General features: G+C 40.4%; 2 protein-coding genes across 2 annotated transcripts; both read right to left on the reverse strand.

Moving 5' to 3' along the window:
* Positions 1–10,697: 10,697 nt before the first annotated feature.
* LOC307250271 (AT-rich interactive domain-containing protein 3B-like) lies at positions 10,698–21,159 on the reverse strand. Its single transcript, XM_080027302.1, has 9 exons — positions 21,045–21,159; positions 19,659–20,300; positions 14,602–14,676; positions 14,400–14,472; positions 13,056–13,239; positions 12,405–12,688; positions 12,011–12,271; positions 11,812–11,901; positions 10,698–11,625 (listed from the first exon to the last, which is right to left on the reverse strand). Exons 1-9 carry the CDS (start codon positions 21,066–21,068, stop codon positions 11,486–11,488), a joined length of 1,773 nt encoding a protein of 590 aa, XP_079883428.1. The 5' UTR covers positions 21,069–21,159; the 3' UTR covers positions 10,698–11,485.
* A 1,120-nt stretch (positions 21,160–22,279) lies between these two features.
* On the reverse strand, positions 22,280–26,379 carry LOC307250263 (cytochrome c oxidase subunit 5A, mitochondrial-like). Its single transcript, XM_080027293.1, has 5 exons — positions 26,251–26,379; positions 25,284–25,400; positions 23,281–23,402; positions 23,043–23,160; positions 22,280–22,941 (listed from the first exon to the last, which is right to left on the reverse strand). The coding sequence occupies exons 1-4, from the start codon at positions 26,321–26,323 to the stop codon at positions 23,047–23,049; spliced, it is 426 nt and encodes a 141-aa protein (XP_079883419.1). The 5' UTR covers positions 26,324–26,379; the 3' UTR covers positions 22,280–22,941; positions 23,043–23,046.
* Between the last annotated feature and the right edge of the window lie 383 nt (positions 26,380–26,762).

The following is a 26,762-nucleotide window of genomic DNA, read 5'->3' on the forward strand; positions in this document are numbered from 1 at the left end:
TCTGACTCACTGCTAAGGTTTGAGCTTGATACATGCAAACAGGAGCTGGAGCGGGAAAGGAGCAGGAATCAGGCACTGCTTCACAGACATAAAGGTAAAGGTGAATGTACTTCTCAGCAGTCTGATATCTTATAAAGTACAGTACAGTGGAGTATAGTTAAAGTACAAATGACAAAAGTACTGTTTTAAGTACAGCAGCAGCAGCATCAATTCCAGTGTACAAGTTTGATTTCATTCTTTAAACACAAGGGGGCGTTAAACTGCTGTGACATTGTATCTGCAGGTGGGGAAGCTGTGCTAACTCAGGACAAAGAGTGAGCAGATTTTGATGAGATTCTCATTTTCAAAATGCATCATCAGCAAAAGCTTGTAATGAAATCCTGTCACCCTCTTGATTGTGTGCTCTGTCTATCTGTTTATCAGCTTATCAGAATCCTCTTTGTTATGGGAGCCGCCATCACACTCCCACAGCAGCCAAAACGAGTCCCCTCAGGTAACAGCGATCCCCCCCCAAAAAATAAATAAATAAATAAAATAAAAATGTATTTTGAAAATGTGATTACATATGATGTATTTTTATATAAACATGTATTTAGTGTAAATAATAAGGCACTGAGGGAAAAAAAGCTTTTTTTTTAAAGATTACTGAAAGAAAAATGATTAGAAAGGGAGTGAGTATGTCACAAGTTGTCATTGTTACTGGGAAGAATCATTGCAGAGTCTAGAAAAGGCTGAGAGAAAAGACATAAATAAGGGTTCTTTTTAATTAACTTGCATGGGGGCGCCCTTAGCTCAGTTGCTAGGGCGTCCTCCCCATGGGCCTCGGCCAGCAGCAGACCCGGGTTCGGTTCCAGCCCGCGGTCGTTCTCTGCATGTCACTCCCCTCTCTGCCCCATTTCAACTCTGTCTCTACACTATCAATAAAGCATGAAAATACCAACAAAAAAAAAATCTTTAACTTGCACATGGCTTCCTTCCTTAACGTTCATGAAAAAAGGTCCCTAAAGAGTGTCGAGATGATGGAGGCCAAGCAAATGACCCAACCACCGACTTACTAAGGGCCCAGCTAGAAGGTACGAGCCGAGCTGCTTTTGAAAAATAAAAATAAACTACAGAGCATAGTGTGTTTATTTACCTCTTTGACTCAGCTCATAAATGTCTTTCTCCATTTTTTTTCCAGAGAGCAGGAGGAGGACGGACCAGCTGCAGAAGCTTCAAGCGTTGAGGCAGCCTAACCAGGTAAAGTCCAAGAAAACATCTTGGAGATGACCTCTTAAGATGACCTTCAGTGGTGGTGATGATGGATAAACATAACAAATGACAGACTCTTTGTCTGCAGGTCAAAGATGAGAAACCATCTGTTGAAGAGAGGAGGGATGGAACTGTCTGTCCAGTCAATCTAGAGACAGAGCAGCAGAGAAGGATGGTCACTGAGCAGGTGTGGACTGTAAGATGCACAAGATGCAATTTAATTTCCGTTTTTTTCCACACCCGTATATACAGAGGACCTGACAATTTGTAAGGTTGCAGTAACCTTTTACCTTACATATTGTCAGGTTGAGGTAAGATAGTACCCGCATTGTATCTTCTTAGGAGCTTTAGTTTCCATGAAGCATTTCCTATCACCTTTCTGCAATTGTATGCCTCACAGAGCCATATAACTGCCAGGCTGTATTTCAAATGTTATAGCTGTTTTAAATAACAACAAGCCTAACAGGAAAATACTGTATCCGACCGTATTTGCAGTTAAAGAGTCTGTTTAAGGAGCGTGAAGGAAAGGAGGCAGGAATGGTCGACAGCATTTCAGCAGCTGCTCAGACAGGAGCCTCTTTACTACAAGACTGGACACTCCCATCTAAAGTTGTAAGGGTAAGAAGCCTCAGCAAATCAAAATAAATAAAAAAGAGAGGATTACTGTGCAATAAACACAAATAGCAATTCATTGGATTACACCAATGTCAGTGTGTGTCATTTTCATTCAGAATGTAGTGGACAGGAGGAGCTGGCAGCAGGGCTCAGGCTTGATGCCAGTGTTTGAAGAGGATGAGGAGAACAGTGATTGGCCCGGAGAGGAAGCTCACCCTAAGGAAAACATCCAGAACCAAAGCCAACAGGTTGTAAAAGGCTTACATTACACTACACATCAGTTTTATGATCCCCAGGTGATGGCCAATTAATCCATATTTCCTTCTAAATCCTAAACCTGCCTTTAAAAGACCATCTATATACAGAAAGGTCCTGACTGCAATACTGCAGATGCCTCATTAAAAATATGTGTTAGCATCAGCAACTGCAAACTAATAACATTAATGGCATAATCGTGGCGGAGAGATTATAGCATGAAATTAACATAACCACCCGCACATTCATTTACTACATATACACACATATGTGCAAACAGCACTAATCCCTACTGCTTTAATCAAAGAGCATATAGCACACAGGGAGGGGTGTCAGCCTGGCTGCATAACCACTTAAACTCCATGTGAAACATAGTTCAGCCGTAATCTCACATATGACTCTTTCTACTCTGTAAATAATCGGATTTGGCCCTGAGGAGTGAACCGCTCAGCTGGAACCCATCCATCTGACCAATAAGATGATAGGAAAGAGTTACAGTACATCATTGTCTTGTACTGAAGGTCCCTGACTACGGTGGCAAGATCCACACATAATATAATCAAATCTGTCTCAAAGTGTCTCAGTGAATCAGCTGATATATGCAGCGTTTAATTTTGAAATTATAAACCATTTTAAGAAATGGTAAATTCAGTCTTCTAAAAACTGAAGACAGGAGGTGTAAAAAGGTCAAGATCTTAAATGCTCAGCATTAAGTTACATTTCATTATCAAAAATATACATCAAGAAGCATTGATTTAAATAATACAAATACATATGTAATTGAGGCCTGTAGCATCGAATACAAAGATGAAAAGAAAGATTTGAAACCATTGTGTCCTCTGCCAGATGTCACTTGTGGGTGCAGGAATCAGCAATCTGAACGCAGAAAATGAGAATGTGCTGCAAGGTGAAGTTGTGCATGAATCTGTGTATAAATCATTAGTGTAGATGAGTAGTTTTGTGCTGTGATCTGTGCCGTGTTTATAGTTTAAAGTCGTATTGGTATCTGTATGTTAGAGAGGGACATATCCACAAACACTGGACTGGATTAATAATGTGGAGCATAATATTTGATCAAATAACCAGCTGGTGGATAAGTCCCTGGTCTCAATCCGTTTCCCTTTTTCTTGCCCTCAGCCTTCAATCTTCTGTATGTGTAAGAATGCAAAATTAATTTGAAATAATTGGGTAAATATTTCTCTATGTATTTTATTTAGCCACACTAAGGAGCAGGCAGACGATCCAGGAATGTCCCCTGACTGCAGAAAGAAAGACATCAGAAAAGTCTTCTGATGCTGGAGTGTCAATTGTGTCTCACGGTTCAGATGAAATTGACCTGCAGCGGACCAGCAGGCCAATTTTCCTCTTTCCTGATGGAACATTTCTGGCTGAGCTTGTAGATATCTGCAGCCCTGATGAAGATGAAGAGGACAAATGAATAGTTTTTTTTTAAGACTGCTACAATGGGCAAAACTGGCTATATACGGCTCTATGCATACACCTGTCATTACAGGGTGCTGCACCACCCAACTTTGTGCCTTATAGATTATACTGTGTGTTTTTGTTATTCACATGAAATGCAATGATTCATTTACTTTGACAAGTAAAAGACAAGATTTCACTTGGGTCTTACTAAGTGGATGCTATTGAAATTTACGCATAAGGACTGTGATATTTTTGTTAATATATTGGAAAATCACAGAATGGTGGTTAGTAAAATATACAACAGCAACAATTTAAACAGTGAAACTTGAGACACTAGTCTTAATAAAAGTCACAAAGCTACTTTTGGCAAAAGTGGGCTTTATTTCTATGACATGATATGGTTCCTCACATCATTATTAAATTCAGAAAGATTCTTCAGCCAGAGATATTTTAAATGTATCTCAAAAGGAACTGGGAAATTTCAGATGTACACAAGAGTATATAAAGTACATTTGCGTTTATTACATGGTACTCACACATCAAATCAATGACGACATGTTTTATCACAGGGACTGAATACTAGAGTAAAAGGTAAGTATTTATAGATTCAGACCAAATCGCTTAGTCCAATACCTTCAGGCTTTTCCATAGTTTATTGGGAGAGATGCAACATTTTTATAAGAGGGCTTTCCACAAATACATTGTTCTGTCTCACTCTCAAGTCTACAAACTCCTAACTCACATTGTGTTTTTAGAAAATAAATCTTGTGCGCTGACTGTACTAATTTACGCATTAATACATTGCAATAAGGCCATTATAAACATTGTATTGTATATATCCATCCATTTGAACTCACATCATTCAATATACAAAGTGAGACATTACATGTGTGCACTTCATGGCAAAGGTTGCCAATAATAGTTTATCGTGCAGATGCCCATTGAGTTCTTCAGGTACATAAGATCCTCTGCTCATAGAAGAGTTTTTTTTGAACACACAAGTGTCACAGATCTATAGAGGCTGGGGTTGGACTGTGTGCCAGCGAGCCTGCTCCACCTGCAGAGTCCACATGTCCCTCCAGTGGGCACGTCCTGCATCAGCGGCCTCTGCACCGATTAGGACTCGACCAAGAACGTTGTCCTCTGGAAGGACCTGATTGTGTTACATAAGAGAAACATGGAAATCACTGGGAAGATAGCCTTTTATACGAATGCATGTAGTTGTAGTTATATGTGAAATTCGGTTCATTTCGTGATTTAATTGTGCCCCAAGAGTGAACCTTACCTGCATGATTATGAACTCGAGTGCGAGGGGCAGCTGACTTATGTCCCCGGGAGGCAGGTCAAACAGGAAGGAAGTATTCCACACAGAGCACGAGCCTCCTTTAGTTTCTCTGCTGCTGATCACAGCTCCCTCATGATGCAGATTGATCACCACCTGGTATTCTGTACACATGGACATAGACGTCATACAAATAAATCCAATGCAGAATACAATTTAAACTTGATGAGAAGTGGAAGCCTGGAAGGAATGAGCGTTTACAAATAAACAAATTGGAATCTAACTAACTGTTTAATCATAAGACAGGTATCAAATTCAAATGAAGTCCTGACTCGACTTGACAGGAAAGCCAAACATAGGTTTTTTTTATTTTTTTATTTTCTTGTTGTGTTAATAGCTGCAAGCATATGTTTTCCAATCCAGTTAAGTCTAGTCTCTGTATAAGTTCAAAAAAAATTGTCTTGGTTAAAAAATTACATTTAATCATAGTAGATAATATAAATAAAAATGAAAAATGTAACCATGGATTGTTTTTTGCTGTTTGTGTAGGGTATGCTCAAAGGCTTTCAGAATCTGGTATAAAACAAAAAGAGGTTGATCCGAGTCAGATGTATGTGACATATTGTACACAAAACAGATATCATAACATTTAATGGCTCTGTGTACAGGGTTTGCGTGGCTCCAATAAAACAAAAAATACTAGAAAGGTTAATGCAAACAAAGATTACATCTGTCAGATCAGACTTCTAGAGGAGATTGAAATGTTTTCCGGAGGATTGTGAATAGTGAAAGGATTAATCCACAATGTCATTATAAAAAGGGATGATCCCCTGCTACATTCGGGTCCTGGAAGACAACATTTAATCCCCTAAACATTAAAAGCAAACATAGGGAATTATTTTACCTCTTCCCCTGTAAGGCAAAAGTTAGTTCTGCCCACACATGCTTATATAATGCCTCTATGCATGTATTCAAATACAAGTGGCATCAGAAGTTGCTTGTACCTGCTGCTGCCGACGTGTGAACGATGCTGTCAAGGTTATCTGCTCTGAGGACTGTGGCTTTGATGCTGTGGGCCAGAGCCTGATACTGAAGCAAAATGAAGATCTGTGGAGGACAGCTAAGCCCCTTACTCATCAGTGCATTGTGTGAGATCTGACTCTGCAGTCAAAGGGCCAAAGTTCAAAGAGTAAAGAGAGAGAGAGGGAAGGGATACACCTCAATCAGCAAGAAAGGTAGAATAAGGCTTTTGCTTTGCAGTGTACAGGAGTCACATAAAATACCTAAGAAAAAAAAGTTAAAATTGTTCTGACCACAGAGATCAGATCAGATCACATATCCATGTGTAACAGATGGAATTGTTTTATCCTTTTCTTCCCCCTTACGCTTGCTTCAGCTGATAACTAGTAAACTGCATGCTGTTGCCACCTGGACACAGCATGCAATTATCTGCTCCAGTTCCCCCACACCCACAGGGCTAAAAAAAAAAACACATTCATTTATCTGGAGCATTAATGAATTTTCGTTATTGACCTCGGAAAACGAAGTCTGTGGTTTAAACTTGAGCCCTAAAAGTGTGCAAATCGGAGTCAACAGTGGCCCAATAGCAGACTTTTGCACAAAGGCCTCACCTTGAAATAACTCTTGTATGTAGCTCAACAAATAAATACAACACCTGCTCATGGATATGAATTCAATAAACCACTACCTGTTTTAACGTCCATTTGTTTGGGTTAAGCTCCTCCATGAAGTGAAATGGTTGCTCTGGCCTCCAGTCTATTCCCCCACATTCAGCCTCCAGCTCACCCAGCGTGGTGCCTCTCAGACTGGGACGTTCCCGTGTGTACACGGCTATTCTCAACACACACCTCTGGAGCTCCTTCACAGAGCGCACTTTCAAAAGCAGCACAAGGCTGTGGGTGTTGGGGCTGAGGCTGCTCTGGGCAGCAGTGGCTTGTATGGGACAGGGGGACAGAGGCGGCAGGCTGCCCAACACGGACAAGTCCTCCAGTCTGTGGGACGTCCCGGTGAGGCCCAGGACAATGACTGCCAGGGTTTGCTGCTCTGGGGAGAAGGCCATAGTGAAGTGGAGGCAGGGTTTTGGTGATACTGGCTTTTGGCATCCCGCGCTGGCGCCGTAGCACAGTGGACTCAGCGGGATTGATTCTTCAGGCATTGAGGGAGACAGAGCAAGGGGGCTGGTGAGCCTGCTGTGTTCATTGTAGGATATCCTATCCCCAGTCACCGTGCAGCGCCTCTGCATAGCCTTGCAGGTTTTGGTCAACAATCCCAGTTTGGGGAATGTAGGCAGAGAACCGTGAGTGGGATCAATGGGCTTGTAAATGGGTGATGTAAGTGTCGGTGTGCTCAGCCGGCGTAGGGAAAAATAAGACTTTGGTAGCTCCTTTCGTCCCGATTCGGCTCGAGCTGGACTAGTGAATGACAGAGAGGTAAAGTCACCCTGCGAAAAGGCAGGGCTGGTAAAAGTGGAGGGATAGTCCAGCATGTCTCCGTCCAGCTCCTCGTATTGCTGCTCGGACCCTGTCGACGCTGACAGACGGGTCCTGGACGAGAGAGACGGGTCCTGGTCAAAGGTCACCGGTTCAGCAGGAGCCTGTGTCTGAGTCAGAGCATCTTTGTCTTTCAATGGACAAAGCTGACTGTCCCAGCAGCACAGAACACATCCCAGCACCAAACACAGGCAAAAGACTATCAGTCCAACCAACAGAAGAATTTGGAGGTGCACTGTATAAGAAAAAAAAAGAATCAGATGAGTTGTTTAGAAAACTTTTGTACTTTACCCTCATGCAACCCCTAGATTACATAACACGGATCATTTGTCATTGTTCATCCCCGTTTGCCTCAAAGGATAAACTACGCGCTTCATAATAAAGCATTGTGAGAGGATTAGCTCACAAGTTTCAAGTCAGTCTTACAACAACATCCAGATTCAAGAAAATCTTGGTTAATGTAATGGTGTCCATAAAGGCTGTGAGGAGATCCCTTTCTTACATGGTCAAACACAGGACTGTGGAATGATTGCTAATGTAACTATGGGGATGTATGTAAGTTTTATTTGGGCTTGAGAAAAGGAAAACTGGGGAACCAATACTTCAAGACCATACCTTCTAGTTGTTTGGTGAAGAGGACCTGCACCAGAAGCCAGAAGAAGAGAATGACAATGATGCCCTCGATCATACCCTTACAGCAGAAGAGCAGCACAGACTGCCACAGAGGCTGGCCTGGGTACTCCTCATCGTGGTAAGGCATGGTTCCTGGTGTGCTGATGGTGTCTCTGTGCTTATTTCAAATCATTAACAATTAGAAGCCCCCTAGCTCCCAGTCAAGACTGACAATACGACATTCTGGTTTTCAGTCCTGGAGATATTTCCCCACATAATTCTTCTTCAGAGGATCAATCGAAGCCATCATTTTGGAGTGACAAAGTAACAAGCATTAAAAAAACATCCTTATCCCAGTAAAACATCTTGGGTATTTGTAATCAGAAGTTACAGGTTTGAGCATCACAATGAATTAAAAAAATACTTGCGCATTACATGATATCCCGAGATTTGAATAATATTATTTCTCATATAGGATGGACCTTCTTCCAGAAGTTATACTCAAGCAATTGTATACTCCAGTCTGCGTCCCAGGACAGTGATCTCTTCATCTGGAAAGCGACTTGACTATATTATTCCTCCCTAGCGGGCGGGACTATGGGCGGAGATATTCTGCAAATAATACCTCTCATATTGTGTCTGTAACATCTTTCTTCTACAGATGTCAATCCAGCAGTACCATCCCAACAGTAATAAATCCTGCAACCCATCCCCCACCCTCATCCTGTGAATCACAACCTCTTATCTCCCATTAGTCTAGTAGTCCGTCATAGATCTGCTGCAGAGTACAGGAATTAACTGTCAACACAGACTCTTTCCATATACTTCATCTTCAATGTAGTATGTTGATTTAAATTTGATAAATGTAATCTAAAGTAAAACACTAATAAACAATGTTTGAATTCTGTTTGTCACCAATAATAAGGAACATAACTTAATCGAGAATAAATTCCAGGACAAGAATTTAAAAAATATATAAAAATTCTTAATTGAGTAGTTTAGGTTCCTGGTTAAGAATATTAAGAACAGAGATGTCAAAGTGACGATCAACTGGAAATATTGATACATGCGCATGTTTATGGAAGGAGAATATCCCTGAGCTTGAAACGGTGTGTATTCTTGTATGAGGGAGAAAATACTACCCCCGTCTGGCCACTGAATAATTTTCTTTCTGGTATGTACTTTCCTAGTGTGGGCTGGCTGCGCAAGACAAGTGCTTTCCCGTAGTCGAGAAGTTTTTCGGATCCTTTACTTGATGAGTAAAATAGCAAATACTGCAACATTAAAGTCCTCAAAAATAATATTTTAAAAGGGGTGGGGCGCCCTTAGCTCAGTTGGTAGGGCGTCCCCCCCATGGGCCTCGGCCAGCAGCGGACCCGGGTCCGACTCCAACCCGCGGTGGTTCTCTACATGTCACTCCCCTCTCTGCCTCATTTCAACTATGTCTCTACACTATCAAATGCAGAAAAAAAAATACCTTAAAAAAAAAAGGTTTTAAAGGGGATTTTTTTTGTCATACATAGTATACTTTCTTTACGATTTGTTTAGAAACAAATCAACTATAAACAAACTATGATGGCAACTATAAAAAAAAATGATCACTTCATACACACACACACTAGCCTGGTCCAACCAGACCATCATACTTCATTTAATTTGTACATAAGGTCTGGAAGTGCTGTAATTGGAAAACGTTCACTCACTTGGAGGCGGGTGTCTGTTGAAGTTTAAAACTATTGGATCTGCCCATTGCCACTCTGGATTAGCCAACCAATCGCATAATGTTTGGTCGTCACGTGTGTCATGAGCCGGCTTCTGGCGGTGCGTTCCAGTTGGACAGGGAACTCGGAAATTTCCGACTTCATTACATATTGTGGTCTATGGATCTACAGGTACCTGGCAACGGTAACTTGTTAGAGCCTAATGTTTAGTTATTTGGACGAGAAAGGTTGTCGGCGTCCATACTTTCGCGAGCAGATGCACTGCAACACAGACAGGTCGGAACTCGGAACTACCAAGTCGAAAATCTCCTTCTTCCGAGTATAAAGGAACGCAGCATTCAACTGAAACTGGAGCGCGACTTTGACGTCATCGTTCTCAGCCACTCGCTCTGTTCGCTGATTGGACACACATAAATCTGTTCGAGCAGGATCCCACTAATACGCCCCATCACCAGACTGACTACTGAAGGGAAAATGAAATTTGGCCGGATGTAGGTAGGCGGGCGGAGCCAGGCTACACACACACCACAATATGTTAGCTATTGTATCTCTCTTGACTTATCTCCATACAAGCAAAAACACTGAGGGGTTTACAAACATAACACTGACTTCAGAAAAAAAAGTAAATAAATAAATGAAACAAGCAGTCTACAGCACACATGATTGTTTTATTCCTCAATGTCTAATGTCCAAGAAATATGTTAATCCAAAAACCAAAACAGAGTTTAATCTAAACTTTGATTTTTTCCTTTTCAGAAGTCAAGTTCAGTGACATTTATTTGCAATGATATGTCTACTTGATTGTCCACATACAGTATATTCCAGCAGATGGCTACATAAACCAGCTAGCTGCATGAATAATTGCATATTTCTCTAGAAGAGTGAGGTAGCACTGTTTCAGTGTTCACTTGTCAAAGGTTTGAGGTCATTATTTCCATACATTCTCTGTGTTTATACAAATACAACACAGCAATATATTATGAGATTCAGTATAACAGTGATGAGTCCGGAGGACATTTCCTGAGTCCAGAAGAAATTCCAAAACAAAAGTCATTGTATCACTTTCATCCTACATAAACCTCTCACATTTTGCCTTTGATTCACAGCTGACATGAAATAAACGTTTTGTAATTTTTCAAAATGATTAAATAAAAAATAAAATGTAAAATAAAACACAATGGAATACCTTTAAAGAAAATCCAACCAACCTGCATCAAATTTCTTTTAAAATGTATTTGATTCTTAAGGAGACCTTGTATTATCCTCTGATGCACATAATCCCTGAAAGTGTGCCAAAAGTATTATAAACTTACATCAAGTTAAACCAAATGTTTACTAGGCGAGATACAGATAGGCTTCAGCAAAGCAGTTACAGATGGGAGCTATGACACTGAGATAAGGCTTTTTGGTCTTCATCAGCTGCGCATTGGAAACCACACGGTTCTACTATGGAAAAGGGCAGCTACAGCACTGTTTGATATTTGGCTGTAAATGCAATTGACATCCAAAAAGGCTCAGCATTGGTTCTTACGAATGCCACTACATTTAAGCACTTAAACAGGCACTAAGGTAAACCATGATCTAATTCTACATTATAGTATATTATAGGAAGCCTTTGAGGTCAAATATCATTGATCTCTTAAAAAGACTCATTTAAAGCACATCAAACTGTTAAAGTAATAGGAAAACAATGATGGGAAAACAACTGTAACTATGTGTTGCAGCTGATATTCCCTAGGATTCATACAGAACTTGCCTGACATGAGAGAGGTATATTGTGTAATAATATTGCCCAGAGCAGATTCAAGAGCCGGCTAATTTGGTCCCTTTGAGGAGGTGGAAGATGAAGAGGAGGGACTGTGTGACGAGGAGAGGGCACTGAATCCACTTGTTCCTGCCACAGTTACAGCCTGCGACGCCACGGGAGCAGCTGACTTCTGGGCAAACAGCATTCCTGTAATGCAGAGATCAGAGAGAACGGTCAAATAAAAAACAAGTCGACATTAAGAAGCACGTATGGTGGGATTAACTTGTCATATATTTGCAGAAATGGCAAATCTCAGGATCAAGTTCAAGGGAGAGATTTGTCATGTAAGTACATTCAAGTACATTGAATACAGGTCAAAGTGTAATTCATCACCTGAGTAAATAGTGCCATTGACCTCCACAGATACACTGATACTGGCAGCTCCATTAGTGGAGATACTCAGAGACAAATCCTGCTTGCTTTCTATGGAAGAAATAGAAAAAAACCAAGTCTGATTAATGGAATTCCCCTCAAATCATGTTCAGTAATGATAAAGGCATGTGTCACAAAGCAAACAGCAGAGGCAACCGACCGTGTCCATTGTTAGGCTTGAGGTTCACAGGGTTGAATTGAGAGGCGAAGGCCAGGAGGTTCTGCTGGATGGCCTGCTGCATGAGGCGCTGCTGCTCCTCTGCCAGCTGCATCATTTTCTTCTCAGCGCCGTCAGCCGCAGCTCCTCGCTCCAGCCTTTCTCTCAGATGCTCTAAGGTAGCAGCTTGTGCTAGCTGCTGCTGCTGCCCTAGTGTCAGAGCCATGGGCAGCCGGCTGGCTGCTACAGGGGTTGACATCTCATCTGATCAAAAAAAAAAATCAAAAAAGGGAAAATAATATTTAGCACGTCATTAAATCTAAAGAATAGCGCAGAGAAAGCTAAATAAATTGTACATTTCCATTTAAATAAGATAATAATTCATATAATGTCCTACCCATGTTTCTCTTCAGATTAGGGCTAGCAGACGATATCAGGCCGTTGTGTCCAGCCATGGCACTATGTATGGTGGGTGAAGAGTGAAGGGCGTGAGGGCTGGGCGAGGAGTGGCTGAGGTGTGAGCCGCTGCTGCCCCTACCCGAGGGCGAGTAACGGTACAGGCTGTTGGTGTAGCTGGGACGTCGGCCCTCTCTGCGATTACTGTCGATGGCGGTCTGAAGTTCACCCGGAGAACTCAGGCCCTTCTTCTCACACTCAAACAAGTACAGGTACTTCATGTATCTATGGGAGAGAGGGGTTTTATATTAGTCACATGATACCGGTGAAAAAGAGCACAATTTGAAAATAAAGTTGAAAGAAGATAAAGAAATGGTTTCACATAATAGCTTAGCTTTATAGAGGATGAATTAATCTTTTCACAATGTAAAGCAATGTTTGTGTTTCACATCGAGTATGTGACTTTGAATGTCACATCCAGGAAATAATACCTGTATGCCAACTATTACTGGAATGTCCATGTTTTAACTAACACCAAGGCTTAGACTTTGACATTCCATGATAACTTTTACATTTAGATTCCTGAAGACAGTGTTTGTCAACTGAACAACATTTTGAGCTATTTGTTGTTATCGACAAGGGAGACACCTACTGGGTGCGGAGGGTGAAGGCTGCGCTCGTGATGGAAGTGGGGAGGTTGAGACCTTTGGTGATCTCCCTCCATATCTTCTTGTTAATAACCTCCACCAGGCCTCCCTTCTCTGTCACAAGCTTGTAGAGCCTGTACAGGTCCAGCACCTGCTTGGCCATTATGGGAATGCGGTTAACAGGAGTTCCTGAATGAATGAGAAGATAGACATTTAGATGTGTTAATTTTATTTGAATTCTACTCGTTAAAAATACGGAGTGGTCTTGTAAATGCACCAGGGGGAAAAAACATATATCCTGACTGACCAACCTGATGGCCTGACTTTAACGTTAGGTAATGTGGCTTAGCGTGTGGATAGACTTCGCTAATGAAGCTTATTTCAGATGAATGGGGGTGGGGATAATTCCACAGAAGTGGATCTGTTGCTGGATTGATTTGAGCGCAGGGGGAGGGGCGATTTTAGAGCCAGCAGTGCCTGCCAATCACAGGATTGACATTTAACCCCAATCACAATCCTTATTTGGAGCAAAGCCAATTAATGAAAAAGGCTGTAAAGCTGTTGGGACAAACAAGATCACCTGGTCCTTAAGATGAAGGCTACACACACGCACAAACAAGAGATTGCCGACTGCTGAAGTTAATTTTTGGACCAGCGCATTTTGGCTTTGATAAGGGTCAGATCTGTGTTTTACACACTGCTAGAGAACAATAACATTGCAGGTAGACAAAAATAAAATTCTTCTTCTTCACATTCTTCAATAAAGATAAAGATTAAGTAATACATTAAGTACAATGTACATTTTAAGTTAAGTTACTTTATCAGTCAATGGTTACATTGAAATTTGTCTTTTCGCATATCCCCTCTCTAGTTACCAAACTTCGGACGGGGTCAGTGCGCAGGGTCAGCCATAGTACAGCACCCCTGGGAAAGTTTGGGATTTAGTGCCTTGCTCAAGGACACAATGGTAGAGACGGTGGGCACCGTACATGTAATACCAGCCACCACTAGTTTTACAAATAACACCCTCCTGTCCGGGGCCAGGGATTATACCAGCATGGTTGCTGGTCGGTCCCTCTTTCCTCCAGGCCATTTTACCACTAAACTACTTTAAAATATCATAAAACATTTCAAATGTATTTGATTATTAGAACATTCACACATTAAAATCATTCAAAGTATTAACTTATTGGCTCTTCCAAAGATCTGTAAATCTTTGATTAGTTGTTTATTTGATGCTGACAATATAATCCACAAAGACTTGGGATGGTAAAGTACGGTAATAAAGGAACATCTTACTCTCAAAAAGAAATCAAACATTTGTAAAAGCAGAAAGCTCTGGTTCTTACCTCGTTTCTGCATGAAGACAAATAGTTCATCAAGAAACTCCTTCCGTTGTGGGTCGTTATCCAGTTCATAAAGCTGGTTTGGATTAAAAAAATAAAAGACATCAGCAACACTCTACAGTGTAGTCAACTGTTAGACTGAGAATATTTCAGGAATGTTTACATGGACACATGTTAAAGAAAAAAAAAGAAAAAAAATACTGACCTTGGCAAAGTCCCTGGATGGTTCTCCTTTTATTTTTCCTCCGTCATTCTCCTCAGCCCAGATGGCACTTCCTTTCTGTTCATTGACAAACGGGAGAATTAGAAACATCAGAGAACAGTTGGTCATATGAAGCAGACCAAGGACAAGATGGTGGACAAATGTAAAGGAGGAAAAAAAGATGTCAAGATTAAAAATTATTTTTAACTGCTTATTTCATTTAAAAACGTAGGTACAAGTACATTCCGTATAGTGTTACTTTATATACATCTCCCGGCAAACATTAAAAAGAGTATATTCAAATCAAACCAACACCAGGATGTCTACCCATCAATGAGATGCCATTCCAATTTAAAGGCCAGGACACACCGGCCCGATAATCGCCGTCGTAGAGTCGGGAGGGGGCGGGGACACGAATCTGTTTGGTGTGTGCATTGAAATCGGTCGTCGTAGATGTCTTCGGGCTTCTTTTGAGCCGATTGAACAGGCGGCGGGCAGTCTTTCAGTTGGAGCAATTTGATTTGTGGAGGGCTAGCGAATCAGTGAAGCCCGGAAGTGAGGCGGGTAGCACAAACAGCTAACAACAGTTAGCCATCGTTTTAATGTGTTTGTTTGTTTCGTTCAGCGAGTACTCGCATGCATCAACCCTTGTTGACTGCTCGACACCATGCTCGACACTCTCTGCTAAAAATGGTGCTCTTTATGGTCCATAAATATAAATACGTATTTCTATCTATGTTTATGGTCTAGAGAGCCGTCCCATCATTTCCGGCTTCCGTATTTTTTCGGGCCACAATACAGATTAGCGCCGCCTGCTGTTATGGAGACATTACGTCCCGCGCAAGCGCAGAGCGTACGGAAAGTCAGCAGTCGGTTTGGTGTGTTCTTTGCACTTTTTCGGCCGCGACGGGAAGACTGGAGCTCCCTGAATCGGCAGTCTCCATTTTCGGGTAGTCGGACTGGTGTGTCCTGGCCTTAAAAGCTTCTATTTGTCACTTTCCCTCAGGGCTCTTATTGTTCCCTTGTCCAACTCCAGCACTTAAACCACTGTTTACCACGCTGCAGAGTCAGTCGGTAAACAGCTGGTCGCACTAAGCATCTGGCTGTCTGTACTGTTGCATTGTGTATACATTAATGCATCTCTTTTGAAAAAAAAGGAAGTGTCTGTTCAAAGCTAGGCACAATAAAAAGGGAGATTAATGAAACGCCCAAGGCTCATTTGGTAGTTCAATATGACATGGTGCTCTTCCATCTCCTCCCCCTTAACATGACAGTTAAAGGTTAAAAATGTGAGACGAGGGCAGTGTGTGTTCAACTGTGTGGAAAAGCCTGCTGAGAGGTTATTGTCCTACAAACGCGCACAAGCGGCATGGGATGAAAGTGTTAAGAAGGGTCTGTCATCACAATTACATGAAGTGGATGATTTATTCAATTATCTATGCTATCTTTATTAAAAACTGACACTGTAATTAATTCATTTTAGGGGGCACTGTCAGTGTAGTTTCAGCTTGTTGCTGTTTTGTATTCTGTTGGGCTTATGAGGGACACTTGCTTACATGCTTACACTCAGCTCCTGCTCTTGTTTTATGTGAACATGTTTTATATTAAAACATGAGAGTGAATTTTAGACATCATAACATGTTTGTATTTGACGCAATCAAAAGCTTCAAATACCATGCTTGTGGTTCATCAAAATAATGGGCTGTTTATGTCTCGTCTCATCTTACCTCATAAAAACTTTTAGTTGACATTCGAATGTATCATTTTGGATTTTAAAACACATTATCCCACTCTAAATGTTTGGCATTGCAACCTGATCCGACCTGGGGGGCGACAACCACAACATTTCACCCTCTGTGCAATATTATTTATGGGAACCAATAATGTTTTGGGCTTTTAGTCCAACTGTAACCGTCGTGTTTACAGTATAAACACATTTCTAACAGCAAATGCTGACCTACAAACAATTGCATGATATTGTACCAGTGGGACCAACCATTGTTGACAGATGCACCCTGAACAGCACCTGGATAAATTCAAAACGTATAACTGCATTCAAGTGGTTATTTTACTTTATAATATTAAGTACTCAATGTTAAGGATGGTTTGGACAAGTTTCCATGTGTACTATTTATTCTATTAGTGGAAAAGGATGGCGATTTTAACCATTTTGCTTTTAACCTAAACTTTTTTAACCATTATATTAGCTTACTTTTTCCAATTCTTCTAGATTGAATTTAAGCCCTTTCAACAATTTTTCCGTTGTTTCTATTTAGCTGCAACATTCATCCATAGCGTTTATGTGAACCATTTACCAGTTGCATTTAGCAAAAACAATTTTCAACCTTTTATCATTTAGTTTTAATACCTCAACTTCTTATCTATGACTTACAGCTTTTAAAAGTTTTCACATCACATTTGGTTAACTATTTCAACCATTTATCAAAACTATTTGAATGACAGAGGGGATACGCCTGACTCATTATAATGATATACACGAGTACCCCGGTTGAGAATCGCTGTTGTAAAGGACTAAAAATAGTTTATTTGTTAGTTTTCAGTGTATTTTTTACTGTATAATTCCATTTTAAAAACAAAACTATGCCCAAGCGCTGACAGAGCTGTTGACACATGTAATGTCTTCAGCTTGGAATTACTAATAAAAGGACTTCTACTCCCCCGCCAGAAAGCTTATTGATGTGAAGGTAGATAAACATGCCAGTGTTTGCACCATCAAATGGAAATAAAACCCATCCCCCCTTATTGATGAGCAAGTGAGACCTACTGTGGATCTATTAACAAAGAGCTTTCAGTTAATTGCTCACAGAGTTCACACATCCAGCCCTGGGAATCCTGATAGTATTCAGTATGTAGGTCAGGAAGAGGTTTCCTTTGTTTTGAAAAAAAGGCCTGCCTTTATTATGCTTTTAATGATTTTATACATTTAAATTACAACTGATCAGGATTATGCATAGTACTAAACACAAAGTAATTATATTAAACTACATCTGAATCATTACATTTTATTAAAAAGGACATTTCATTTAAAATGCTGCATTAAAATAATGGCCAGCAGTAATCTCTTATAATAAGCTTAATTAAAGTATCTCAGCTGCTCCAGCTGAGCAACAGTGAAAACGTATCCATCTCTAAATTTCAATGTAACTGCAGGGGGGAACACATTTTTAATCCAGACCATAATTTTGGGCCTTTAGTCACCCGAAAAAGTCAAGATCATTTATTTGGCCCCTTGCTGTGCTGTGAGCTGGGCCTGAGAGAGAGCAGGGTTGTTTTTTTAATCCCCCCCCATTCCATGACGTACAGTGAGACCACACGCAAGAAGCGAACAATGGCAGTCCGGCATGGCGTAGGAGCAGCATGTCCACAGCATGTCAACCATAATGAAATTAATAAAAGAAAATGCTAAAGATGGGTTAAAGAAGAGGCCCGATTTTAGCGTCGAAGGGGGGCAACAATAGTAAAACATAACGACCATTTCAGCCAGAAAACTCACAATAAAAGTAACATAATAAAAAAAACGTAAATGTGTCAAAGTGGAAAGCATTTTTAACTTTCTCAATTTAATTACAACTTTGTTTTGCTTAACCTTAACATAAAAGGCCAACATGATGAAATTAAACACCACAAGCAACCCCACCCTGTCTTAGCCATTTAGCACAAGTGCAATTAAGTTCTTTTAACAACAGCCTCTCACAACTTGTTATTGTGGGCTTTGACTGAAACAGAATAATTGTTATTCATCACTCTGAGTGTCACTGGCCCAAGGAAAGGAAATGTGTGCTCACTGCAGTGGCCATATAATGTATTGATTACTTGCCGCTGAATTAGGCTGCCATATAGTGTTGCCAGGCGACAGCTAAATTATGCAAAGCTATCCACTGAGCTGCAGCTACGTCAGCAGTGTGTTTTTTTTCTCAGCCTGTCACAGGAAGCTAATGAACACATACATTGGCTGAAACTTAAATACATGAAGAGAACCAGTAGGATTTCTCCATATGTTAAACTTTTAGCTAGAATTAATTGAGGGGAAAGAAAAGCACAAGAAAATCTCTAAATAATGAACACAGGTGTAAAAGAGTGCTAACAAACATTGGTGCTCCACTGAAACTGGTGTAAGTTACCTTTATGGGAAGCTTGCTGGTATGCTGATAGGCACTGACCCAGCTGTCCCCCTCATACAGGCCTCATTAATCATAACGTATTGTACTGAGGTGAGGCCATTTCAAGGGGAAACATACTCAAAGAAGAATGAATCTAATTGGTCTCCACAAAGAAGAAGAAAAAAATATGTGAGGCGAATCATAGCCAAGCATATTTTGCTGGAAAACCTACTAGTATTTGTATGGAGATCTAGCTGATACAATGAATGAAAATTCCATCCACCCCACCCCCAGGGGTTTTGTACAGTAGTCAAGCACCGAAGGCAAACTTGTGAATAAATACACGCCTGCGGCCATTCCATTAATCCCCCTCTCTAATTCTAACTCCATCTCTGTCAGGCCCCGCTTTGAAGAGTTGGTATTGGACCACGGCCAAGACCAATTAGCTGGCCGGGTGGGGAGACCGATTTTCAAGACTGTGAGACAGGAGGGTGAAGTATAGCAGAAGGAGAGCTCTCTGACCTGGCCAGTAAATAAACACCATTGAGTTTTGGCGCCTTGCCAAGGGAGACACGCTCCTTCCTCCACATGGGAGAAACCGGGAGAGGCAAACCTCTCAGCGGGAAGAAGTGGGCGATAAAAATAAAAGATTAAGAACACTACACCAGCCAAAGAAAAAAAAGTAACACGGGTGCAATGATGAATCATAACACCGGCCACCTCAAACTGGGGTCATATATCCATCCATCAAGAGGGGTATTAAAATAGGATTTAGTGCATCTGTCTGAGAAAAAGTTCAAATATTCACTGGTTTTCAATAACAAAGTGAAGAAACGGTGAGGCAAAACTCTCAGCAGGAAGAAGTGGGTGATTAAAAAAAAAGTAGAAAACAACACACTGGAAAAAAACAACAACATAGGAGTATTGAGGAGAACTTACTTGTTGTTTATATGGCTCTTCGTAGCCCCAGTCAGTGAAGCCGTTGGTGTTGGGTGAGGTGAAGGCTTGCTGTTGGCCTGCAGGAGACAGCAGCTCCTTCTCCTCCTGCTCCTGTTTTATTGACGAGGGCGGAGATTTGGACATTTGCTTCACAGCAGAGGTCTGAGGTGCCGGGTAAGGAGGGAAGGGGAAGCCACTGGTGACCTGCTGCAGTCGAGCCTTCTTGGTCTGGAGATCATGAGGCCCGTCCACTTCCTGCTGGTCTTCCTCCTCTTCTTCCACCTCGTCATTCTCCCCAGTCTCCACCATTTCCTCCTCCTCTTCCTCGCCTGAGTCATCATCATCTTCCTCGTTTGGATCCATCTGACCAAGATGGCTGTTCAAAGCCTGCAGAGCTGCTGGATAAGTCTGTCCATCTGCTTTGCCGTATAACGCGGAAGGGTCCAGCCTGGAGCCCGGGGCCCTGGCTGCTGCATGTTGGGCAAACAGGAGCTGGGCCCGGAGGAGATGTTTCTCCTGCAGGTCCATCTCCAGCTTGGCTTCTTGTTGTCTCTGCAGCTGCTCCATCACCGCCTCCAGCTTCACTCCTGCAGGACTGAACTGTGGGCACCCGGCTGAGCTGCCTTCATCCGATAGGCTCGACTATATACCCCCCCCCACAAAAGAAAACCACCAATCAACTTCATATCTTACTTAACATTTCACAGTTTTTTTTTCAAGTGTTTTTTTGTTTACATTACTGCAGAAAATGACCCAAAATGTGTAGATAATGGTAACTGCATTCAGCAAAGGCAAAATGGTTAACTAAAAGGTGCAAAATACAACTTCAAACAAACTGTTGCTTTAATACAAGGTATATTTGTCTGAAAAAAGTTGCTTTTCTTTTTTTATCCAAAAAAGTACTATAGATTTAAGTTAAAAATGTTTTCAAACAGGCTGTCTGGGCCCGAGGACAAACCTGGTGGATTAAAGTAAAACGAAGCTCGCCGGGCTCGAGACAATTATTAACAGTGAAAATACACGACCCCAGTTAATACATTATAAATTAAATATATTAGTAGCAGGATACAAGTGTTTCTTACTCAGCCTTTTTGTGTCCTAGCTTTGTGAGAGAAAAAAGGCTACTTACAAACATAAGAAGTAGCCTAGAACTTGTTATATAGGCCTATATTAAAAATATAGGCTACTTTATTTAGTATGCTAGTGTTAAATACGAATACAAAGCCTTTACTTATATCCATTGGGGGGAAAAAACACGACATCGGTCAGTAGCCTAACGCAAAGGGAAACGTCGTCGTTAAGGTGGAAACGTGCCTGTTTAAAATGTCCACATTAGTCGTCATTTGCTTTGTTACTGTAACTAGAAAAACAGTCGTCGACACTCACCATTTGCGCCTTCGAGAAATCCATCCTCGCCAACAGGTCTAATCTAATTTTCCCTTCTTTCCTTCGGCAAAAACAAATCACATCGCATGACCAGTTTTTTTCAGTGTTTTCTTCTTCTTTTCTATTCCAAACGGGAGAGATTCTTCTGATCAAATGTGATTTTACAAACCCCTGTAGTGTGGAGGCCGGGGTGATCGAAGCTGGAGGAGGGGTCGTAATGCTCTGCGCTTTACCTCCTTGGTCACTGCGCATGGAAACTCAAACATCTTTGATTGTCTTTGACTGAGTGGCCTACACCCCCAACTTGGATGAATGAAAGGCCCGCCCCGTGCGTAAAGCTCGTAAAGTGGGCTCTATTGCCAACATGTCTGCGGAACTACCCACCCACTTTACAAGGAAAGCCCACCCACTGCCATTATCCTAAACTTTATATAGGCCTAGGCTATATAACATTATATAAATGGCCAGTGCCTGGTCAAAGGTCCACTGTTATCTTTTCCCAAAATACTCCATCCTTAATTCCTGTATTCATTATCGCATTAACAAATAGACATAGGGCAACTACTGATTAACCTTATTTATCAGCTTAAACAGGAGGAAAAAAGGACTCTTCGGACATTGAGATAAAAATGTATTAAAGATGAAAAAAACAAGCTACACAGCTTTTTCACGTCAGTCATGAAAATGCAGATATGGAAATACACAATACAATATTCGGTTGTATCCTCCCATCCCTACTTGCAAAAATACAAACCCCTCTGCTATGACTTCCTCACATTTAGTCCGTCCTATTTGAAGAGAACAGGATGACTTTTTTTATTTAACAAGTAGGCCTATAAGTTACTCCTCTTTGCCTGGTTAACTTGCGGGCTATGGTATGGTGTTATTCCTCACAAGCATGTTAACATATACTGAAAGAGGACACCATAGCTCCAAATCAAATAAAATCAAATTATTTGAATTGTTGAGTCTTTAAGCTCCTCTGCACAATCCTTGATGAATAGCTGAAAATAATTAGCAGGCTAGTGAAATAAAGTGAGAAATAATTTAATCAACTACGGTTACTTTACGTCAGTGTTTTGCCACAAAATACATATTTAGTTGACAAGGAGAAAAAACATTTAAAGATGACCATTTCAAAATGATACAAAAGTAAGTTAGACACTGACTGAGGGCCCATTGGCTTCCCCCTCAAAAGGTTTTTATTTACACACCTTGGATTCATTTTATGCTCACCACAAAAAAGGCAGCGCTCATGGTCATGATAAGCAGTACAGGCCAATCTTCACATCTACCAATATTATTATAAAAGCTATATATTTATATATACAGTAAATTGTAAAGTGAAATTTCCTATGGGGATAATAAGATGTTTGAAAATCCTTTAGTGCATTCTTTAAATAAAAAAGTAGGAATTCATATTTAGTATCCATTCAGGATTTACTTCAGATATGCGTTAATAAAATTTACACCATTTGCCATTTGAACAAGTTTATTTTACCAGCATGTAAATATTCCCTGAAATGAAAACAGATGTAAAATAAATTGATTACAGTAGAATGATTTTTACAATCATGTGAAAATGCTGCTCCCTGGTGGCAAAATGTGACTCACAAAAAATGTCCCTGACACTCAGACAACATGCACCGTAAAATGACGCTCCGATCTCCATTAAAACAACCTGTAATGATGCATTACTTCAAGAAGTACACATTCTATTCAAAATATCCCAAAATATTTGTGACACTCAATTAAGATACATGTTCCTTTATTAAGTTCATTAATATTTTACAAGCAAAAGAACTTAATAAAGGCCAAATTAAATATCACACTTTATATGAGGCAAACATTTAAGTACAAGGGTTCTGTGTCCTGTGGATATCCACCATCGTTTGGTCTGAAACAAACAAACAAACACAAGATCTCTGTTAGATTTACATTTAATGACAGACCTGGTACGGTAATGTGACCCCTCCCCCCATGATTTATAATACTTACTCATCTACAGTTTGTCAATGCCGAGCTCTTCAGGTGTAGAGATGCCCAGCTCATCTAATGTTGGCTTAAGCTCTTGGAGCAGGTATGGGTAGATTTCTTTATGAGGGCCGGATTTGTCCTAAGACAATGAAGGGGGAAAAAACATTCATCATTAACCTATGACTACCAACTGCACTGATGACGGTTGGCAATATTCCCCAAATTATAACCGGGATCAGAAGCAGCCTTTTCCCCTCACCTTCACTGCTTCCAAAATTCGAATAGCGCTGGCCAAGTCGTCTAATCTCCGACAGGCTCTCAGTGCTGCCTCGAGAATCTTTGGCTCAGGTACCAGATCGTAACCAATCAATGTGTTCATCCCTGGAAGAAGGAATTACACTTAATATATGAACATACAGAAATCAACACTTTTACTATAAACATTTATTCCATTTCCTGTTGCTAATATGACAAGGCTTCAATGAACCCATAGAAAAAGAAAACATGGTAAGAGGAAAACATAGTTTTTGTATAATTCTCATTTTTAGAAATAATTAAATATACATCAGTACATTGATTTAAGCGTTGTTGAGTGTCCAGAAAAGCACTATATTCATCCTAGAAATATTATAATTAATTTATTGTATGATAATGCAATAGAAAGCTTACAATTTAACGTATTATGTATAGTATAGCAGGTGTGCACCCAAGAAAGACTAACTGATTGTCATGGCCGCAGCTCATTTTCTAGTATCCTGCTAGACAAGTCATTATCCTGTTCAAAAAAGTTCTCATCTTATTTGCACAAATGTAAGCGAGTTGACCTTGACCAATACAAAATAAGGCTGGCTTTCTCCTTTTTTTTTTACTTATTATTATTGTGAATAAATCCCACTAGACAAAAAACAATATTGAAATGATCCCAATAAAAAGTATTATGTGTGTTATGATGATCCACTGTATCATAGACCTTAATAAATCACAAATACATACTAGTGCATTTGCGTAATAATCCACGACTTAAAATGGTTCCCAATAATTGCATTTACTTGAGTAATGTTTTCTAAAAGCGGCAGTGACCAGCTGTTCTAGGGAATGCTGAGTCTGTTTTAACGATGAGACGAAAGCTGTGTTATGTCTTTAACAGGACCCAGTGGTGTTGGAGCTGAAAACACAGAAGTGCAAACCAACCACATTTGCAACAGTACTTCCTGGCTTCGTACATAAGTTTCAGTTTAATGTTTAACCACAAGAACTACCCTCTGAGCTTCTTACATATTTAGTGGTTTTACAGTTTGTCACATGGTAAAGCGCCTCTCCCCAGTTCCCTTTCTTTCCAGCCACTCAAAACATCTCCTCTATTGTCTTGTATTGGGTGTTAAGACCAAAAACAACAGCCCTGCATTGAAATGTTGTGTGATGCTTCAGGTATAACTGGTATGATTTAATACCATCCAGGAAGTTCAGAGTGAGTATCAGGTTAAAGCGCCCAAACAACAAACAATGGAACCGTTTATAGAACTCTGACAGGATTTTATTACGCTAAAAAAATATATTACAGGGTCAACCATTTTATATTTTGTAGTGACAAAAGTGTGGTAAACAATGTTCATGGTAAAAATATAAATATTTGAAATGCATGTTTGCAACTAAATTGTCAGATGCAGAACTTAGCTGGATGACATTTGGTCGAAGCAAACCTGAGCTTCCTTGTCTAACATTTGTGAAGTTTGGATTATTTTGCTAAATAAAAAAGTGTTCTATAAACAAATAGTGTTCATTCCTCAAACTAAGGTTTGGCACTGCTTCGGTATCTGTACGAAACTCAAGTTATCTCAGGTATCAAATTGGCACCTCAGCCTAGTATTGAATGTTCACGGTTTAGGTGTCACTCCAATTGAATTAAAACAGACCAAAGTTATCATGGCAAAACATTACCAGACAGATCAGTAATGTTGCTCATTCAAAATTAGGTTCTAATTTAAAAAGAAAATATTGGAATAATCAAATGAATAATAATTTTAAAAAGTATAAAGCGGTCATTCTTGCTGCTATGCTTCAAATCTTTAATCAGATTAAATCTTAACTAGCTGACAACTCCATGTAGACTCATGATTAATATTTTATAATCACCAAACCTTAACCTGGACTAGTGAAAGCCTTGTGCTATACTAACAGTTTGACACTGTATTTAATATTTCTAATTTCACAAAGCTAATAACCTTTACTAAGATTTAGTTCCACCGACAACCATGAACGTACCTTTTCTCAGCTCCCATGCATCAATGTCTGGCTTGTTAAAATAGGTGACCCAGCGGGCATCAAACTCCTCATCCGTCTCTTGCTTCCCATGTGAGTAACACCTTAAGGCCAAAAGAGCTGCATAATGAAAACAAGTTTTTTTAACTGGGACAATCTCACACCAAGAAAAGCAATGCAACTCCAGAGTCAAGTGCAACTGCAAAGTATTAAGTCAAACATGGTCAGGGATATCTGCACTGAGTCAAGTGGGGAAAGGACAAATGCTGTGTGGCAATGCAGCTGGATCAGTGCCAGCGTCCTGATGTGACCTACCTAGCACATTACTGCAGATATCAGTTGACATACACACTGATAAAACACAAAGGCACTAAGGTATACTATGGTTCTCATGCTACATTAGAGAAAGCTGTACAATAATTATTTTAAAACCCTTATGCTACTACATATAGGCTAATGTTTTTGTTTTACATTATTTAGGTTCTTGCCTTTGTCATCATTGATTTGTATTGCTCTACGCTTGCTAGATGCGGGTTAAATCATTGTGTGTTAACACTTTACCTGACAGTTAACCCTATAAGGAAATATCCTGGTTAGCATGTTAGCATCAGTAGCATACAGTCTATGACAGAGAGTGGGAGTGGGCCCAGACTGAACCTTCACTGGGTCGGTCATGGCAAGGACAGACACCACCGAACTCAACCACGGGGCATTTTAACAGCAGCACACACCCATGAAGGGTAGGTAATTACAAAAATGAAGGACAGCCTACATAACCTGACTGAAAGATTAACACGTGCAACTGCACGGCGTGTATTTCTATGAGATAGTTACACTGGCTAAGCTAATATCAACTAGCCGGCTAGCCTAGCCGCGCGGGCCCACTTGATTTCCGTAAGTACGCCCTGATTGTTTCATAAGCAACGAAATCAAATATGATTTAAATTTGACGGCAGAATAAAATAAATACCTTGGCATCCAGGTTGTGTTCGGGTTAAACTCCGGACACCGGAGACCGAGAGGCGGACGGCGGCTCTGAACATGATGCGGGACAGCCAACAACACAGACCGGTGAGGTTCTACAACAGGAGGAAGCTCGAGGCGTCACGTACGCGATGCTCTTCTGCGCATGTATCAACTCCATTGATACTTTATTCTGTGTTGTTGAACGACCGGTTCTGACTATAAACACTGTAAAGAGCTGAACCTTTTTATAAATTCTCTGTATGTATTTTAGGACGAGTTGCCACCAATGACAAATTTATGAACATGCTTGTATACATTATAATGTTCACATGAAAGTTCATTTATGTGCAAAATCACTGTTCAATTCCTGTCTTGACTTATCTTCTATTAAACATACTCCAAGTGCAGCTTTAAAATACAATTTAAATGTTTAATTTTTTTTTAGTTAACCTTTATTTAACCAGGAAGTTCATTAGGAACAAATTCTTATTTACAAAGACAGCTTGGCAAAAGACA

The sequence above is a fragment of the Ammodytes marinus genome (assembly GCF_949987685.1).
Source record: "Ammodytes marinus genome assembly, chromosome: 5".
In the NCBI taxonomy this organism is placed as follows: Eukaryota; Metazoa; Chordata; class Actinopteri; order Uranoscopiformes; family Ammodytidae; genus Ammodytes; species Ammodytes marinus.

Bases quoted from the DNA above. Each gene is read 5' to 3' on its own strand.
- LOC307250271 (XM_080027302.1), bottom strand. From the start codon at position 21,068: ATGGATTTCTCGAAGGCGCAAATG. The intron at 14,677-19,658 runs GTAAGTTCTCCT...GTCAATGAACAG, and splicing joins AAGAGCCATATAAACAACAA to AAAGGAAGTGCCATCTGGGC. The intron at 13,240-14,399 runs GTAAGAACCAGA...TCATTCATTCAG, and splicing joins TGTCTTCATGCAGAAACGAG to GAACTCCTGTTAACCGCATT.
- LOC307250263 (XM_080027293.1), bottom strand. From the start codon at position 26,323: ATGTTCAGAGCCGCCGTCCGCCTCTCGGTCTCCGGTGTCCGGAGTTTA. The intron at 25,401-26,250 runs GTATTTATTTTA...TTCATTATGCAG, and splicing joins AACACAACCTGGATGCCAAG to CTCTTTTGGCCTTAAGGTGT. The intron at 23,161-23,280 runs GTGAGGGGAAAA...TCATTGTCTTAG, and splicing joins GAATTTTGGAAGCAGTGAAG to GACAAATCCGGCCCTCATAA.